The following is a 19,117-nucleotide window of genomic DNA, read 5'->3' on the forward strand; positions in this document are numbered from 1 at the left end:
TGTCTGTTATATAATTATTACTTTTAATGAACACAACTTTGATATATAAATATTAAATTACACATTTACTATTTTTTCTATTTAAAATATTCCATATTCTGAGCTAGCCCTGCATATATTTGCAAAGTGATTAAACCCATTGCACCAGCAATAAGACCCCGTACTAATAAGACGCACCATGGCCCAACAATAATGGCTTGAATAACACTATCTATCACAAGACCTCTCATTGCAGTCAATAATAATAAGATCGTAATTATTGGAACAAAGGCCTTTTTAAGATCGTGCCGGGAGAATAACCAGACTAAAGTGACTGTAGTTATGTGTTGAACCTAAGAAAAAGATCAATGGATCAAAATTTGTTAGCTTCTTAACATTTTTTATGAAATAATTTTATGTCAAGAAATCTATTTTGAATATGTTTTTCCTGTCTTCATACCAAGCTAAATTTCCTTCCAGACATTTTTGCATGTAAGTCCATTGGAATTCCGCTCCTCTAGCACCAGTCCACAAAAGAAGACCTTTTGTTAAAATAGCTTCTGCAGCAGCCCATCCCAAACCTGCTGTTATCAATTTACTATGACCTTTTCCTGGTATACAAGATAATACCAATCGCATCCTAATAAATCTGCAAAATCTACACTGCTTCTTAAAAACTCCTATTGAAACATAAAATATATTTATTAAATTATACAATTATTGAATGTTAAGCTAGCAAAACTCAGTTTTGAATGCAAAAACTATTCAAGTTGTGCTTGATATAGTTGCAATGTTATTACAAACGTACATATAGAAATACTGTATAACCAGTCGATCCAAGTGAATCAGCAGAATCAGGGAAGAAAGTAGCTAATATTAACATTTTACACAATTGTGTGAACATATATATTCCGCCGGCTTGGAAACATTTCCAAAAAGCGCCATATTCTGATCTGAAGGAATAGAAGAAGAAACATTTTGTCTCAAAAGTAACTTCAAACATTAGGAGATTTCATATATATATATATATATATATATATATATATATATATACGAATTGTTATTGATTTATGATTTTATGTCATTATCAGACCATATAAGCGTAGACCTGTTCTCCCAGGCGTCTATTATATCAGTTGTGTTAAAAATAATGTATTATTTGAACTATTCATTACAAATTCAATTATAAAATAATCTGCAATTGCTGGCAAGTTTTGTGGTGTAGTTTTGTGTCGTGTACTTGTAATAATGAGATTCTCCGATGTTCAATATATTGATGATGATATAAGAATACAGAAATGTATGGAACAATAAAGACTTTCAGAAAATCTGTTTGCTTCTATTTCATATAATATATAAAGCAATATTTTTCAGTAATTATTTCTCATTTAAATGGACAGATACTTACAGGCCTGCTAATTTATAAGTCATGTAATAAGGTACATAAACTAAAGCAACACAATTTCCAAAATGATATAACGTCATTTTCTTTCAATATAGATTTATTCATTAACTTTTAAATGAAAAATTAACTAACCCAACTAAGTGTCTTACAGGTTAGAATTTCTTGTCATTTAACTTTTGACTATACTACACGTAATTCATTGGAACTGTGGTGTCATCTATTTATTAGTATCATTTAGCGAATATCAGAGCCATTTAAATATATTACAAAATAAGATAAGATTTAAATTAATTTATATACGTATTTACCTAAGTAATTTTTTTGCAAAAAAGCGTCGATAAAGGGCTAAACTTTTGGCTTGAATATGGATACATACAGATACTTTCAAATTTGTTGTTTATTGATTCAAAATGATATGACCGAGATAAAAAAAATTAGCAAATTTACTTTGGGAAGTTTGTAGTAACATCTTAATTTACTAGTATGGCATTCACTAAAAACGTATATATTCTGTATTGTTTATGATTGTTTAACAAAGATTTTATAACATTGAAATATTCAATTTTTAAGTATTCTCTTGTCTATTTTCCTGTAATGTGTTTATAATGAAACAACGAGATACCTTATGTAAATATTTATTTATTACATAAAGGGCTTTGTATTATACAAATAATTTAAGCCATAGCCATTGCTGGTAGGACAGATGGTACTTCAGGCTTGGGAACTTTGCTCTCACTGCTCGGTACTGTTGGAAGTGGTTCTTCTTTAGGATCGACAACTGAAACATTATCAGGAAGTGGTTTCTTGGGACCTTGTTTGCCTGCAGGGTCGAATGGCAACATAATTTTAACTTTAATTCCTAACACTCCTTGCCTCAACAATACATGACGGGTGGCTGTGTCAACATAGTCATTGCATGGATCTCCTGAGTGGATCATGAGTCCATCAATGAATTTCATTGACTTGGCACGTTGTCCTCTGAGTTTTCCGGAAACAACTACTTCACAGCCTTTAGCTCCAGATTCCATAATGAAACGCAATACACCATAACAGGCACGTCTTACAGCCAAACCTCCGATAAGTTTGTATCTTAAAGATTCAGCTTGAGCAATTGCGCACAAACCTCTGGTAGCAACCTACAATAATAAGGCATATTAATAATATGCAACAGCTTTCACTAGTCACAATCATGTACTAGCAAATTAACTCAAAATAACATTATCATTGACATACTTTTTCGGCATATAATTCTACGGAGTTATCAATGAAATTGAAACGCTTTTGAACTACTGCAGTAAGTTCACGAATACGTCGACCCTTCTCTCCCAAGACATTTTGTGTTCTTGTTGCCATGATAATGATTTCAGTTCGGGTTGGGGTAACTCGAACCTCGACTCCGGAGTACCCATCTTCTGCCAATTCTCTTGTCAAAAACTCATTGAGCTCAGCTTTAAAAACTCCGTCAGCTACGAACTAAAACAGAAATAACTAATCAGTCACTTAGAACGCTTCGATATCTTTGACACATGTTTTTCGGTCGTATAGGTTATAACACGTTTTACACTTATGTTTTGTTGAATAACATTGTTCCTCAAGTCACAAACTTTACTTATATGCACGAAAATCCTTACCTTACGTTTTTTGGAAATTGCAGTGGCCATAATTGTGTATTTTAGTTTCTGACAAACGTATACATTTGCAGCACGAAGAGGAAAAGAAATAATTTTCTATGAACTGTACTAAGTGGATGCCGGAAACAAATTACATGTTGCCAACTTATCGACGTAATGGCGCGAATTATAAATCATTCTTACTTTTCATATTATCATTCATTGAACTAATTTAATCACTTCAACAACTCAGTTTATAAAAAATTCGTATATATTTATTTTAAAAGTAACAAAATATTAACATTTAATTCAATGTAAAATCCAAATATATTTATTAAACTAAAAGTAAAATTCTGTGTAAAATCCAAAATATATATTTTTTAAACAGTTTTAATGAATTTTAATAAACTCAATTGGCTATTAAATATGAGATCATATTTTCAATCGCAGATTCGGATTTCAAAAGCAATCTATTACTAACTTTTACATTAAACACTTATGCCACTGCAAAAAAAAAATGGATGAGAATACCTTAAATAAAATAAAACATTTTTATTAAAGTTCATGATACACATACATATGATACATATTCAAGTATACTCTTCTAAATATATATTCTTTATTTTACCACATATTCAATATGCAAACAATTATATATAAAATGTAATTACACCACAATCATGCAAATGCAATATACAGTATCACAATTTACAAGACAATCTATTTACATTAGCTTGTTAACAAAGTATAACAATAATAAAAATAGGGTTTATTTTTACATGAAATTACATGATATGTGTATAAAAAGGAAGTTTACAGAAATCATCGAAAGTTGAATTAAATTGTTTTAATTTTATATAAAATTATTTCCAAATAGGCACTTAGCAGTTGGAAAAATAGTAACTTAAACACTAGCATATATGGTGTCTGTGAAATTAATCTGGAATGATTCACTGAAGTCTTAAAATAATCTTGCAACATAATAAACTTTGATTTCAGAGTTTACGAATAATCATATGCTTAAATATAATTGGCTAATATCAATTTTCAACAAGAATAAAATGTGATCCAGTACAGATTATCATGACACATTTTCAATTATAATATACATATAATAACATAATACAAAATAATTAAATGGAATATATTATAAAATAATTGATTTGGTGATTAACTTATATTTTATTATCATTATGTCCATTTCTCTATTCCTCAGCCCGAATCATATATTATTCACATTCCTTAAGACTTAATAAAGATTTACGCAGTAAATCATGTTGAGATCTAGCTTGTTTTATTTCCAATTCTGCCAATTCCACAAGGCTGAAAATCAATAATTTGTTAAATTGTATAAAAAGTATTTACTATAAAAAATTACCTTTTTTTGAAGGCAGCTACTCTTCTAGCACGAAAACCAATAAGCTCATCTTTTCCACGAGCTGACATTGATTCAAACATTTCACAAGCTTTTGTTTGAGCAGTCTCCGCCTAAAAAAAATTTAATTTAACGAACAGTCTTTAGATAATCAAAATTGTGAACATACAGAATACATAAAAATGTTAAATGATTATAAAAAAAATTCTTTACATAATTATTACCTCCTGTACTTCTATAGGCTGCATGTTATTGAAAAAATATGTATATAATTTTTTTCTATTTTATATTGGTTACAATCTTACTTACCGCATGAACATCTTTATTTTTTGATCTAGCCTTTTCTAAATTTCTATTTGCAGTCTCATATTCTGCCAAACATCTGCAAAAATTGGTTTTAAAAGATTGTCATAATTTTAGACTATGAATTCAAATTTAGATAATCTTAATTACCTTAATCTTCTAATTAACAATGCCTTAGCTGCATTGCTCTCTCTTTGATAATAGCGTAAAGTATCACCTAGCTTCAGATCTTGATCACTAGCCACTCGGCATTCTATTTTCTGTAAAAATATAAATTGAACACTACTTTCTTTTATTACTTTTATGATACACAAAACATACCCTAGCTTTCTCAAAAATATCTGCAGTTTTTGCTAGGAACTTCTCCATAGAACTACCTGTTCCATGTTCAGTAATAGAAAATTCTTTTAAAGCACATGAGATTTTAATGTAACAATCGGCCATTTCTAAAAAATATATTGCATATGTAAAAATTATTACAATTCATTATAATTTTGAACTCATGCAACCCACCTTTATGTTTGTTAGTCATCTTGGAAGTTCTTTGTGCTGCTTCCTTTAAATTAGAATGATATTCACCCAAAAAATTATACTCAGTTTCAAAAAAGTCATTAACGTCCCTTACTGTAGCACCAAGATAAAGTTCATCAGTTGTTTTACCTAGACATCGAACCTAGAAACAAAAATTTAGAATTAAAATCATAAAAATACAAATCTCCATTATTAAAGAACTAGTATAACAATTACCAATCCTCCAAGATATTCCATTTTCCTTTTTGGACGTGCACAAAGGTCTTGATCATACTCTAAAAACACTTTCAAATGTGAATCATTACGAAATACTGGATGCCCTGCTAAGCGGGTGAGGAAAACCTCATGCATAGCAACAGTCTTTTTGAAAGTAGCAAGATATTCTCTGAAAGAAAATGAAAATATGAGAAATTGAATGCTTATAATTCAGTATACAAAGTTGATCATACGCCTCTAGTTCTTGTTTCATTTTGGCAAATTCTTCTTTAGTCATATTGCCCTCTCCTTCACCTAAACGTTGCAATTTTTCTCGAGAGGCATCAAAGTCTGGCCTCGGTGGGGCTGGTGGAATCTGACAAATAAAAAATAAGTTATAACACTATTTATAAGAGTGATCGAGTTTTGGTCAAAATGTTTTCATGAAGTGAACATAAAAATATACTGTATTATACCGTTTTTTAATGTGAACTTACAATATAACCTGCATATTCTTCATTTTCTTCAAACCTATCATGTAACCAAATAAATTCTTCATGTTGCCTAACTACAAAAAATTCAGGCTTATTGTATCCACTAAGCGAAGTTTTTGTATGAACTGTGAATTTAACTCTATCTTTCTCAGACAAGGCATCTGATATATCAACCTGGAAAACATATTCGTAAAACACTTTTCAGTAGCATAAGTACAATAAATTTATATTATTATCAGTACTAGTAAGCAATTTTCTGCCGAAGGTGCGGCATCCGCATTATTTTGATTTCCTGGATTTTTTTCAATCACTGGACTTGAAGTATCATCCACTCCGTCCTAAAATAAAGAATTTAGTAAAGATAGTTGAAATTTATAGTACTTACAATTTAAAAAATGGCAAAATATAGAAACAAAGTTATCTTTCCGCGATAAAACATTTACGCCCCTTTCTGACAAAGAACTAATAATTTAAATTGCAGTATAAACAAATCTTGCATAGCACAAATCAATAACTTATTTACCATCATGTTTAAAAATTTGTTAAACCTAAATAAGATTACAAATGTTTATTTCTTGTTAGACAATTCTAATACGAATATGACGTTGACTGTCATTCATGCAGCAAAATGGTGGTTGTTGGTGGCCACAAACACTATCAAACAATGCATGTATATATTAAAAACGGTTCTCACACACATTTATCACTTTATTCAAAATGTTTTTGTTTAATTTTTTACATACCAATAGAAAAAATTTTGGATCTATATCTTTGCATACATGCCAACGATTAATATTAAAACTAGAAAAATTATCCACCGACATTTCGATATAATATGAAAGAAACTGCAGTGATGAATTTAACTTGTTGCTTATATTCGGGTTCAATATTTTTTCAGTTGTGCCATGACGAACACTTTTTTCAAATAAAGGCGCGAAATTCAACTGAATAATATTTGAAACTAGTTGTGTATGGCTTCGTGCCTTTAGCCAAATTGCTGGCACTTTTCGTACCGTAATAAAATGTTTGAGGAATATTAAAGGTTTTCAAAGAGTTTGTTATAAATTCTGTAATATCCTCTAATACTTATAAGAGTTTATACGTGATAATTGATCAAACTCGAGACTTTTGAATTCTTTTCCTTGACCTGAATTTTTCTTGTAGTTGACTTACAAAAATGATTTAATCAATAATAATAAAAGAGCATCTACAAAAATTTGTGTGTAAATTTGTATGTATAATTTATATTAGTTTTATTATCCTTTTTATAATGGCAAATTCGGTATTATGTGTAAAAAATATAAATGTTTATGGCAATGTCGATTATGGGCAGCCAATATATCCAAGTTTTAGCGACTACCGAACTTCAACAAAACGAGCTTTACGTTATATGCAAAATCCTCCTCATAACCCAGTGCTATTGCGAAATTGTCCATTAACAGCTTCAAGATGCAAGTTCACTGGATTAAGAAGAAAAACTAATTATGATATTGATTTTACTAAGAAGTCAACTTGCCAAAATGAAGTAAATTATCACAGATAAGAGATTATAAATTGTAATATTAGCTTGATTATGAATTCATTTCAGTACTCAAAATCTGGTGTCGGCAAGGTGAGTCGACAAGAAATCGGTCCAGCGGCAAGTAATATTCATTATATGAGACGTCTGAAGGAGCGTGTTTTTGATGATCCTCCTAGACCGATGAATAATATGATAACAGAGCATCAAAGACAATACAAGTTGAATTATTTTCAAAAACTTCTCCTATACCTAAACAAAATTTCACGCTGCAAAGTGAAAAAGCTGATCCATCTTTTCAATTTAGGAGTAATCAACCAGGTTACAGCAGGTTCGAAAAAAAAACTTGAAGTGGCAAACTTTTAACACGTGTCCGGAGGCGTGGGGTTTTTAATAAAAAGATGCTTCAATGATTCATTTATCCCTATTCCAGATATCTGGATCCTTACGCGAGTACATCTGAATTGTCCTACATTCCTTATACAAAAGACGACCAGAATGGGATTGCAAAGAAAGATATAATAACGTTTTACGATTTATTAAGTGGCCCCAAAGGTGCTCGAGGTTCCGGTCCTCGAGTAAAGACCCATGTAAAGGCTGATACATTCAAGCCCGTGCAAGATAAAGCTGTTTTCAAAAACAAGTGCTATCAACGTATAGTTCCATTTACTATGTTTAGAGTTCCAAATTCAGGAATGACTACTGAAATTAAACGTAACTATAGCGGTCGTACAGTGACGCCGGTAAGAATTAACTGATGAACTTTAATTTTAATTTTCCGAAATAGATGCTTATGTTGTTTCCAGGAAATTCGACTTGATAATTTTAAAACTTTGTTTAAAAATCTGTGGATTTTGAATATTTCATAAACATAAAACGGCAAAAACTTTGTTTAAAAATCCGTGGATAGATATCTTAGGAAATTTTAAAAAATGAAACGGCCAAAATTTTGTTTAAAAATCGGTGGATAGATATCCTTGAATATTTCATAAAAATAAAACGGCAAAAACTTTGTTTGAAATCTGTGGATATATATCTTTGAAAATTTGATATGTATGATATGTATTGCCAATCAAAAATCGTTACATAATTTATTGTGAAACTTTTACAGTTCAATTTAGAGGCATGCAAAGCTCCTCCAGTGCATCAATCTCCTTGGCAAGACTTATCGTCCCCTTATATGTATTGCACAGAGTATTGTCATATTGCGCATAAAACACCAGTTGATTGTATTGTTGATGTATATGGAAAACTTTAAATAAATAGAAGATGTTAACAATAAATATATTTATTTCTATAGCTTTGTACAGTTTATAATAAATAAATTAGACATTAAATTTTTTTATATACAATCAAAAAATACTTTTAGAATGATTAATTAGGAGAAAACTTTCAGTAATTAGATGTTAACGTTTTATACTATTATTTTTTGATATTCTAAGACATCAGCCAAAGTTAAAATAGATATTTTTCGTGTATTATCTGGAAATAAAGTTACTTTTATATTCGGTTTGTCTGGAGTGAATAAATCAAAATGTATATCATGAACATCCTCAATGGTCTTTAATATATTGGTATCATCATGACCTTGTGATGAGATAGACCCATAATATTCTACAATATCTACAGCAAATTCATCTAATGGTAAATAATTGCAATTAATATGATTAGAACCGGGTGGTTGTTTATCCATACCATCATTATGAGGAGTATGAAAATGTTGTATGTTTTTATTTTTTTTTTGCTGGGAGAATGTACCATAATATCTGTTTCACTGCTACTAAGAGAATTATTTGATTGTTTGTCACTTGATACTGTAATTAAGGGTATCATAGAGTCACTTTGTTCCGGGAGATTATCCATTCTTTCTGCCTGTTGAATATCATTGATTTGGATTCTATCAGTAATTTTATTTGAAAAAAATTCTATAGAATGTACAGATTTTCTTGAACTACTATCAATTGAATTCTTTCTGCCTGTTGAATATCATTGATTGGATTCTATCAGTAATTTTATTTGAAAAAAATTCTATAGAATGTACAGATTTTCTTGAACTACTATCAATTGAAGTTGAAGGAATGAAGGATGAGCTGCTTTGCTCAGAAAAATTATTCATACTGACTGATTTTGAATGTACATCCGTTTCTGAAAGTTCAACTTCCTGGATTTTTTCAGAAACATTTTTTGAAAAATCCTCACCGTGTATAAGTCCTATAGGAACATCATATGCATTTGTTATATTGGTTTCAATTGGTTTGGAATCATCACGTTTTCTGATCTCATTTTAGATTGATCGAAATAATATTTAAACTATCATCACTAGTTATTCTCTTGGGAATAATTGATTTATTTTGTTTTTTGGAAAGGTTGATTTATCGTTTTAGTTATTTTTCAGAAGTTTTCAATTTCGTAATTCCATTGTTTACTAAAGGGCTGTTGAATGAACATATTAAATCAAACTCATCTGATGAGCTTTCAGTTTGATCATATGATTGTATGACTTTGCTACTCGCAGAGTACTTTAACTTTGACCTATTAAATGGAGTTTTACTTTTACTATGCTTATCTAAAATTGAAACAAATAAATCTGTATCTTCTGAGGAAGACGTGGAATTTATTTCTTCCGAAAATGATGATATTTGTTCATTGGCTTTTGAATTGCATATTTCATCGGAAGATGCTTCACATGTGCCCCACACATTTTTATTTTTATACAATCTCACTTTATGTTTAAAAGGTCTTGTATTTGGAGTTGTTTCATTTTGTTCGTCTATTTGTCTATGCTTATTTGATAAATTATTTGATGTTGCAATTTTATCTACAGGTTTTTTAGACTGTTTCTTTGAAGGTGTGTAAGATGAATTGTGAACATGATTTTTCTTATTTTCAATTTGTGCAGTTTTAGTTTTATAATTTGTTTTGTTAGTAGCAGCAGTATTTAATAATTGTTGTGACTTTGCAGGAGAGACTGATTTCTTTTCTTTAGTGTTATCCTCACTTGATAACTTTGATAATTTATTCAAGTTTTTTTACGATACGATGAAATACTCTTCTAAATCCATTTCGCATGCGATTTTGTTTGATATAAGCAGTTGTATCTACAGAATCAGAACTCTTAGAGTAAACAGACTTAAATGGTGGCACATTATAGCTCTGGGGTTTGAATTCACCAGAATCAGATGATGTATCGAAGTAATCATTTCGCAGAACTATTGTACTTTTGTCGTGAGAAGCTTTATCACTTAATTTTCGACCTTTTCGATTCGGGAGACCAAATTTCGAAGGTGCTTCATGGGTATCAATCCAATGTTTTATAGCATCCATGTTTTCTGATAATAATAAAATCAATATATACTTATGCAATAAAATTAAATTTTGAAACCAGTCTTGACAAATCTGAAATGTAGAATTGAGAAAGCACAATAGTAACAATTAATATTTCTGCAATACAAACTCTTAGATCAATAATAACTCCATTTATTATTACATTTATCTATATATTTTATGTTCTATTGTTTTTTGAGTACAGATTATGCAAAATGCGCCAATAGAATTTTTTGTTAATGAAAACAAAACCAAACGATTATACTGACGTTTGGATTTGAAGTGAGCAATACGCCATCTTTGTCTATACTTCTGTCATCTGTCATCCGTGTCATCCTATTCATGATTTGATACACGACATCGTTTTCCTAGACAATATAAAAATCGTTTTCCTCTTCCATCAGAATCAAAGAAAATTGCTTTTTTCTTCAATCTAATCATAGATAAAAGAAAAGTATAATCTAATATATAATTTAGTTATGATGTTGAGAAAGATGCTGAGAAAGTATGGAAGTATAGTTTCATAATTTCTGAACAAAATAATACTATCCAGATAATTTTGTATTACATAAAATTTAGTTCATATTTAATATATTTACAATTATTTTTAACCCCTACAAATCTTTTAATTACTAAATTTTTTTATAATGTATTGAAGCATAAATAATTCTTATCTTAAAGCAAATAGCGTCAATAATGAATAACAATCATAATTGTAATTATCTCAGAATAATTTAATTAATAAAATTTATGAATAACATATATTGCAATTACATAGCTCACGCTTCATGCAATTAATTGTTTCTTCTGGACTCTTGATATATGGTAAATTCTCTATTTTCAAATACTTCAAATTCTTCAGTTTAATCAATTCCAAAAGTCCTTTATCAGTTACATTGCCACAACTTATAATCTCTAATTTAGTAAGAGTATTTTTTAAGATTTCCAACTTCGCCATTGCTTTATCATCAATGAGAGTACTTTTATGAAAACGAATTGCCTCAATATGTTTGCAACCGATGAAATGATCAAATCCATAACTCATTATGCTAGATTCTGTGGCATTAATTTCTTGAATATATTTTCCTTTTGGGCATTTCGGAACTTGATTGTAATCCTGCAGTTCTGTTTTCGACCCTACCCATTTGACATATGCTCCATTTCGCAACAACCATTCAGCACAAGCGATGTCTGGACCAACTTCTTTAATACGTGATTCATCTACATAATTGAATACTATATTGAGCCATGCCCAGAAATTTCTTTTTTGTATGAAATTGTTTGAAGCTAGGTATAGGTTGCGCAACATTAACATATTTACTGTGCTTATCTTCTATTATTCAAAATATAATTACAATAGTTTCTATAAATTTTTTCATGTTATTGCGTAACTGAACTTTTAATATGATTTGCAAAATGAACAAATTTATAAATATGACGAAACTACGAAAATACCAACACAAAGTAGCAATAGCGCTCAAAATAAACACTAATTACTTATATAAGATTTATTTCATTAATCTATTTTTATAATTGAAAGAACTCTTGATAATTATAAAAATAATTAAAAATATTATTTAATAAAAACAATTGGCCTAAATTGAGATTTGATTTTGTACTGAAAATTAAATCAGGATTAAATCCATATCATTTGTGTATAATGATTGAGTAATTTTCCCAATAGATTTTGAGTAACTTTCACAGATTTCATAATAAATTACTAGTTCAACTACGAATTTTCTATATAATTAATTTAATTATTTTTTCTCAAACTCCTTATTTTTATTGTCTTCATTAAACTTCAAAATTGTTTTGACACCTGTCAAAAATTTTGACAGCTGCATCTTTGACAGAAAAGAAATTATTTAACAGCAGTTTGAAACTTCAGTTTATTTTTTTCGCATTTTTAATTTAGTTTTATAAGTTAAAATATATTTGGTATATTTCAACAAAGCTTATTATTAATTATTTAATTTAAATTGATAGCAAATAGATTTTATTTAACATAAGAAATGAATAACAATATAACACCTACCAAAAATGATTATTATAACGTACCTTCGAGTCCAGTTTTCAATCGTGTGAAAGTTAAAAAGATGATAAATGAATCACCATCCTTATTTAATAAGAAACAAAAAGTTGTTGAAGATTTAGCTAGCAACAAAATTCAGTCCGAAATAAGCACTCATGAGAAAAATGCAACAAATATTTCAAATGAAATATCTTGTGATGTAAGTCTTTTTTATTAGAGAAATCATTTCACTTCTAGTTTTTGAAACACCATAGCATTATTCTAGACTTTTATTAAATTCTTTTTATTTGAATTCTTAAAATCACTTGCTGTTAATTGAAAACTTAATTTGTTGTATATTATGATTTTTGGTTATATATGCAATTTTTAATTTATAAGAAAAATATTGCAAATGAATTTATGTTTATGTTTCATTATTACATTCACAGAAATTGGAACAAACACATGATAATAAACAAAAGAAATATATGCTTTATTCAGAGAAATCTAAAAAGAATAATAGTCGAGATAAGATCAGTATTAAGAAAAACATTTTATCATATGCAAAATGCTTAGAGAGTTTAAATAAGACTGAAAGACAATCAAGAATGAAAGCCAAACAATTACTATCTCAAGGACTTCAAACATTTTCTGCTATTGAAAATATTGAACAAACATCTCAAAGTAAAGAATTAACCTTAAGTAGTTCTTTAACGGATAGTGAGCTTATAACAGCAAATGATCTATTGCAAGATTTTGAAACAAAAGCTATAGATTTCAGCCAATGGACAGGTAATACAGAATTTATGCATACATCGCCAAAATCATGTATTTTTCAAGAACAAACTAACAATGAAAAAAACAATATTTCAAAAAAGAACTGTGCTGAATTAAATTTAGGTATTTTAGAAAATGAAGCAGACTTGGCCGACTTTAATGGTTTTGAATTACAGGAAAAATTAAGTGATTTTGCACTTAAAAAACATATATTTACTTTATTACCATACACGAAAACTAGAAACTGTTTTAGTGAAAATTCAGGCATCAAAAACAAAAGCACCTTATTAATAAATCCCAGTAAAAATGAACAAATAAACCAGCTCAAACCTGATGAATGCATAGATAAATTTACAGGTTTAGATAAAATTGAAAATGATACTGCAAATTTATTGAGTCTCAAGATTTTTAATAACACTTGCTTGAAACAAAAGATTTCAAAAGAAAGTGATCAGATAACAAATTCAGCCAGTTTGGAAAATCATAAATCTAGTGAACATGGAAATATTACAGAATCTGATGCAGATAATATTTCTGTAAATTCTAATAAACTGTTTGAATTTAAGGAATCCCTGGCTGATGGAAGTGATATTGGCCTTGGAATTAATAACTCTGGATTTGTTGGTTTTCAATCAGCTAGTGGCAAACACATAAAAATCTCAAAGAAAGCTTTAACAAAATCCAAAAAATTATTTGAGGATAATGATTCCTCAGACAACATAATTCCTATTAGTAGTGAACAAGTATGCCTAAGCAATGAACAAAGTTCTGGATACCTTCAATCAGCAAATGATAAAAATATATCAGATCCTGAAGATTTTTCAAAAAATTCATCCAATGAAGGGAAGAAAAAATACATCCCAGAGAATAATGAAATACCAGCTAATTCAAATGAATTTAGAATCCAATCAGTAAATATGATGGCAAAATTGCAACATATTTTAGAAAAATCTAAAGACAACGAATTTTTAGATAAGGATGAAAATTATACTAAAAACCAAAATTGTCCTTTCATAGGTTTTCGATCTGGTAGTGGTAAAACAATTCCCATTTCTCAAAATGCTCTAGAAAAATCCAGAAAACTTTTTGAGGACGATGAAATTTCAGCTAAAGATGAAAACTCTACCAAAGAAAGAGACAAAATTTGTCCTTTTGTTGGTTTTCACACAGGTAGTGGTAAACAGATTCCGATTTCACAAAATGCTTTAACAAAATGTAGAAAACTCTTTGAAGACAATGAAGTTGCTGATAAAGAATATGAAAACTGTACTAAAGAAGCAAATAGGGACAAAATTAGTTCTTTTGTTGGTTTCCAGTCTGGTAGCGGTAAACAGATTCCCATTTCACAAAATGCTTTAGCAAAATCTAGAAAACTCTTTGAGGACAGTGAAATTTCTGATAAAGAATATGAAAATTTTACCAAAGAAGCAAATGGGGAAAATTGTTGGTTTCCAGTCTGATAGTGGTCAAAAGATTCAGATATCACAAAATGCTTTAGAGAAATCCAGAAAACTCTTTCCAGACAATGATTTATCGGATAAAGGTGAAAATTATACTAAAGAAGTAAATAAGGACAAAGTTTCTCATTTTGTTGGTTTTGAATCTGGTAGAGGTAAACAGATTCCAATTTCACAAAGTGCTTTAGAGAAATCCAAAACACTTTTTCAAGACAATGAAATTTCAGATGAAGAATATGCAAATTGCACTAAAGAAGTAGATAGAGACAAAATTTGTACCTTCATAGGTTTTCAATTTTGGTAGTGGTAAAACTATTCCAATTTCACAAAATGCTTCAAAAAAATCCAGAATGCACTTGCAGGACAAAGAATTTTCAGACAAAGATAAAAATTGTACTAAAGGAGAAGATAGAGCCAAAAATTGTCCCTTTATAGGTTTCCAATCTGCTAGTGGTAAAAAGATTCAGATTTCACAAAATGCTTTAGAGAAATCCAGAAAACTTTTTCTTGATGATGAATTATCAGATGAAGGTGAAAATTGTTTCCAGTCTAGTGATGGTAAACAGATTCCGATTTCACAAAACGCTTTAACAAATTCTAGGAAACTCTTTGAAGACAGTGAAATTTCTGATAAAAAATATGAAAATTGTACTAAAGAAGCAAATTGGAACAAAATTAGTCCTTATGTTGGTTTCCAGTCTGGTAGTGGTAAAAAGATTCCAATTTCACAAAATGCTTTAGAAAAATCCAGAAAACTCTTTCAAGACAATGAAATTTCTGATAATGAATATGAAAATTGTACTAAAGGACCAAATAGGGACAACAATTGTCCTTTATATTTTCAGTCTGGTAGTGGTAAAAAGATTCAGATTTCACAAAATGCTTTAGAAAAATCCAGAAAACTCTTTCAAGACGATGATTTATTAGATAAATGTGAAAATTATACTAAAGAAGTAAATAAGGACAAAATTGTTACTTGTTGGTTTTCAAGTGGTAAACAGATACCAATTTCACAAAGTGCTTTAGAGAAATCCGAAAGACTTTTTCAAGACAATGAAATTTCAGATAAAGAATATGAAACATGTACTAAAGAAGTAGATGGAGTCAAAATTAATACCTTCATGGGTTTTCAATCTGGTAGTGGTAAACAGATTTCGATTTCACAAAGTGCTTTAGAAAAATCTAGAAAACTTTTTCAAGATGATGAATTTTCAGATAAAGGTGAAAGTTGTACTAAAGAAGTAGATAGGCGCAAAATTAGTACTTTCATGGGTTTCCAGTCTGGTAGCGGTAAAAAGATTCAGATTTCACAAAATGCTTTAGAGAAATCGAGAAAACTCTTTCAAGACAATGAATTATCAGATAAATGTGAAAATTATACTAAAGAAGTAAATAGGGACAAAATTTATCCTTTTGTTGGTTTTCAATCTGGTAGCGGTAAACAAATACCAATTTCACAAAGTGCTTTAGAAAAATCTAAAAGACTTCTTCAAGACAATGAAATTTCAGATAAAGAATATGAAAATTGTATTAAAAAAGTAGATAGAGACAAAATTAGTACTTTCATGGGTTTTCAATCTGGTAGTGGTAAAACTATTCCAATTTCACAAAGTGCTTTAGAAAAATCCAAAAAACTTTTCGAGGACAATGAAATTTTAGATAAAGATTTAGAAAACTCTACTAAAGAAGTAGATAGAGGCAAAAATAGTTCTATTAAAGGATTTCAATCTGGTAGTGGTAAACAGATTCCGATTTCACAAAGTGCTTTAGAAAAATCTAGAAAACTTTTTCAAGATGATGAATTTTCAGATAAAGGTGAAAGTTGTACTAAAGAAGTATCTATAGATAGAGAAAAAATTTGTTCTTTTAAAGGTTTTCAGTCTGGTAGTGGTAAACAGATACCAATTTCAGAAATTGCTTTAGAGAAATCCAGAAAACTCTTTCAAGACGATGAAATTTCAGATGAAGGTGAAAATTATACTAAAGAATTAAATAGGGACAAAATAGGTATTTTTGATGGATTTCAATCTGGTAATGGTAAACAGCTTTCTCAAATTTATCAAAATGCTTTAGAAAAATCCAGAAATTTGTTTGAAGATAATAATTTCTCTAATAATACAGATATTAATAATGAATTTGTAGATGATTCACAAAAATATTTAGAGAAAACCAGTATACTATTAGATGGTTTTGAAATTTCAGCTAAAGATTCTAAAAGATACCCTGAAGATGCTGATGTAAATTTAAATCGTGGGCTGAAAACAAATAGGAAATTATTTGAAACTGATATATCATCTTCAAAAAAATGTAAAAATAGTTCAGTTGAATCTTCAGAGAAATTTCATAATTGTCGCAATTCCAAACGCAAATTTTCAAGAATCGATGATGATAAAGTATTGGAGTCGAATGAATATAAGGAATCTAACATACAGACTATTTTATTAGAAAAAAATAAAGCAAGAGATATTACTGATAAGGAACATATTGAATCAAAAGTGATTTGGAAATTTAATAATATAAGTTCATCTAGCAATAATGAGTTTCATGATGGAAAAATTCAACAGGATACGGATTTATATGATAAACAACCTTTATCACCTATTTTAATGAAAAAACCTATTTCTGTAAATAAAGCTCCAAAATCAGATGGTAAATTTTTTGATAAAATAATAAAAAAAACAAATAATGATATTAGCACTTATAATATAGATAATGTTAGTATATCCCAGGAAATTAAAGAGAGTACATCTGCTTTAATGGCAGACGAAATGTCTTTTATAGATGATTCAATTTTCAAAGGCTCAATAGTAACAAGTCCTTCAAGTTTTCTGAATGATGTATCAAATACTCTACAACCTGTTCTAATCAACGCTGATGCAACACAGAATGAGTTGCAAATTCAGCAGTGTACTACTTTTAATAAGAATCTTGGAGCAAGAGATTTATTCAAAAAGAAACCAGAGGACAAAACGAAAGAACGAAATTTGAATAATCAAATAAATAAATCAACTGAAGCACTACAATCAAAATTCAAAATACCTTTAAAGCCTGGATTAAATAAAGTTGTTGATAATTCGTTAAAACGATGTGCAGTTGATATGGATTTAGATTATTCTGTACCATTTGCAAAGAAAAATAAAGAAGTAGAATTTGAAAATAATTCAATTGACATAGAAATGATTCTATTTAATACCCAAATCATATCAAAAATAGATGAAAGGATAGTTTCTGAAGATGTTTGTACTATGAGAAACATGAGTTATGAAAAACAAAAAATGAGGATCAAACATATTAAAAGGAGAAAAATTGATTGCAAACCTTTGAGAGGATCTAGTTTAACAAATAAAATTGGATCTACTGATCGCGTATCATGGTTTAAGCACACTGATGGTGCAGTACCACAAAGCTATGATCGTGATACATTATTATACAAATTTCACTTGAAAAAAAATATTATTGATGTATCTATACAAAATATAGATAATTTTATCTTCAGTGCTTGGGATTATTACAGGTTAATATCTGATTTTTTTTTTTTTTTTTGTAATTCCAACAACAAATCTCAATTTTTTAAATACAATAATACTCTTGTATCTTTGTATTTATTATTTAATAAGAATAGGCTTCTTTTAGACTATTATAATTTTATATTATTTTTTATATAATTTAGTAATGCTACTTGTAAAACTAATACATCTGGCATAGAATGCGGAGATGGAGCAATATTAATTCTTGATGAAAACAGCAATATCACTCAAGAAAGAATAGTGACAAGTTTTCTAACAAGTCCAGGAGTTGATTCAAATATTATTAACGACACTTGGGTCAAGAATCATATCAAATGGATAATTTTGAAACTTGCTTCCATGGAAAGAAGTTTTCCTAATTTATTTGCGAATAAAGCATGCACTCCCCACAATCTAATGCTTCAGTTGAAGTACAGGTAATTTTGCTTTGTGTTTTATTTTGTTTTTTATACGATTACATTTGATTGGAATTTATGATTTATTAGATATGATAGAGAAGTAGATGAAGCTGAAAAATCTTGTCTTAAAAAGATTCTCCAAACTGATGACACACCATCGAAACCAATGGTATTGTACTGTGCTGATATATATAAACTTGATAGTAAATTGA

The 19,117-nt window shown here is 29.1% G+C and overlaps 4 protein-coding genes and 1 pseudogene across 6 annotated transcripts in view; 1 reads left to right on the top strand and 4 right to left on the bottom strand.

Annotated features, from left to right (window-relative positions):
- Positions 1 to 77: 77 nt before the first annotated feature.
- Positions 78 to 1,524, bottom strand: LOC113365829 (annotated as a pseudogene).
- Positions 1,525 to 2,041: 517 nt separating this feature from the next.
- LOC113368426 (40S ribosomal protein S3-like) lies at positions 2,042 to 3,135 on the bottom strand. The gene is made up of 3 exons (XM_026609971.1): positions 3,016 to 3,135; positions 2,618 to 2,857; positions 2,042 to 2,520 (listed from the first exon to the last, which is right to left on the bottom strand). The coding sequence occupies exons 1-3, from the start codon at positions 3,043 to 3,045 to the stop codon at positions 2,059 to 2,061; spliced, it is 732 nt and encodes a 243-aa protein (XP_026465756.1). The 5' UTR covers positions 3,046 to 3,135; the 3' UTR covers positions 2,042 to 2,058.
- An 897-nt stretch (positions 3,136 to 4,032) lies between these two features.
- LOC113368427 (sorting nexin-6-like) lies at positions 4,033 to 6,750 on the bottom strand. 3 transcript variants are annotated; one of them, XM_026609973.1, is made up of 12 exons: positions 6,636 to 6,750; positions 6,135 to 6,230; positions 5,896 to 6,066; positions 5,653 to 5,774; positions 5,420 to 5,588; positions 5,186 to 5,345; positions 4,994 to 5,118; positions 4,823 to 4,932; positions 4,679 to 4,751; positions 4,594 to 4,611; positions 4,373 to 4,482; positions 4,189 to 4,317 (listed from the first exon to the last, which is right to left on the bottom strand). In XM_026609973.1, exons 1-12 carry the CDS (start codon positions 6,714 to 6,716, stop codon positions 4,224 to 4,226), a joined length of 1,329 nt encoding a protein of 442 aa, XP_026465758.1. In that variant the 5' UTR covers positions 6,717 to 6,750; the 3' UTR covers positions 4,189 to 4,223. The 3 variants fall into 3 exon arrangements, with proteins under 3 accessions (XP_026465757.1, XP_026465758.1, XP_026465759.1); XM_026609974.1 differs by lacking the exon at positions 4,594 to 4,611 and adding an exon at positions 6,416 to 6,546 and having other exon boundaries at positions 6,636 to 6,727; XM_026609972.1 differs by lacking the exon at positions 4,594 to 4,611 and having other exon boundaries at positions 4,033 to 4,317.
- Positions 6,751 to 11,483: 4,733 nt separating this feature from the next.
- Positions 11,484 to 12,050, bottom strand: LOC113365830 (ATP synthase subunit s, mitochondrial-like). Its single transcript, XM_026607375.1, has one exon. The coding sequence runs from the start codon at positions 12,048 to 12,050 to the stop codon at positions 11,484 to 11,486; it is 567 nt and encodes a 188-aa protein (XP_026463160.1).
- A 697-nt stretch (positions 12,051 to 12,747) lies between these two features.
- The window catches only part of LOC113365831 (breast cancer type 2 susceptibility protein homolog), a 7,790-nt gene continuing 1,420 nt past the window's right edge, over positions 12,748 to 19,117 (top strand). The window contains exons 1-9 of the mRNA XM_026607376.1: positions 12,748 to 12,966; positions 13,196 to 14,288; positions 14,367 to 14,966; positions 15,046 to 15,236; positions 15,343 to 15,538; positions 15,638 to 17,017; positions 17,123 to 18,494; positions 18,651 to 18,923; positions 18,993 to 19,108. Coding sequence (XP_026463161.1) covers positions 12,748 to 12,966; positions 13,196 to 14,288; positions 14,367 to 14,966; positions 15,046 to 15,236; positions 15,343 to 15,538; positions 15,638 to 17,017; positions 17,123 to 18,494; positions 18,651 to 18,923; positions 18,993 to 19,108 — 5,440 coding nt within the window. The remainder of the gene's footprint in view (positions 12,967 to 13,195; positions 14,289 to 14,366; positions 14,967 to 15,045; positions 15,237 to 15,342; positions 15,539 to 15,637; positions 17,018 to 17,122; positions 18,495 to 18,650; positions 18,924 to 18,992; positions 19,109 to 19,117) is intronic.

This window comes from Ctenocephalides felis, unplaced genomic scaffold (assembly GCF_003426905.1).
Source record: "Ctenocephalides felis isolate EL2017-DRISC unplaced genomic scaffold, ASM342690v1 CF-g0.4_SCAFFOLD_01170, whole genome shotgun sequence".
NCBI classification, from domain to species: Eukaryota; Metazoa; Arthropoda; class Insecta; order Siphonaptera; family Pulicidae; genus Ctenocephalides; species Ctenocephalides felis.

Coding starts and splice junctions, on each gene's coding strand:
- LOC113365830 (XM_026607375.1), bottom strand. CDS start 12,050: ATGTTAATGTTGCGCAACCTATACCTAGCTTCAAACAATTTCATACAA.
- LOC113368427 (XM_026609973.1), bottom strand. CDS start 6,716: ATGTCGGTGGATAATTTTTCTAGTTTTAATATTAATCGTTGGCATGTA. Junction 6,067..6,134: donor CGGCAGAAAATTGCTTACTA/GTACTGATAATA, acceptor TATGTTTTCCAG/GTTGATATATCAGATGCCTT. Junction 5,589..5,652: donor ATGAAACAAGAACTAGAGGC/GTATGATCAACT, acceptor ATTTTCTTTCAG/AGAATATCTTGCTACTTTCA.
- LOC113368426 (XM_026609971.1), bottom strand. CDS start 3,045: ATGGCCACTGCAATTTCCAAAAAACGTAAG. Junction 2,858..3,015: donor CAATTTCCAAAAAACGTAAG/GTAAGGATTTTC, acceptor TTTCTGTTTTAG/TTCGTAGCTGACGGAGTTTT. Junction 2,521..2,617: donor TAGAATTATATGCCGAAAAA/GTATGTCAATGA, acceptor TTATTATTGTAG/GTTGCTACCAGAGGTTTGTG.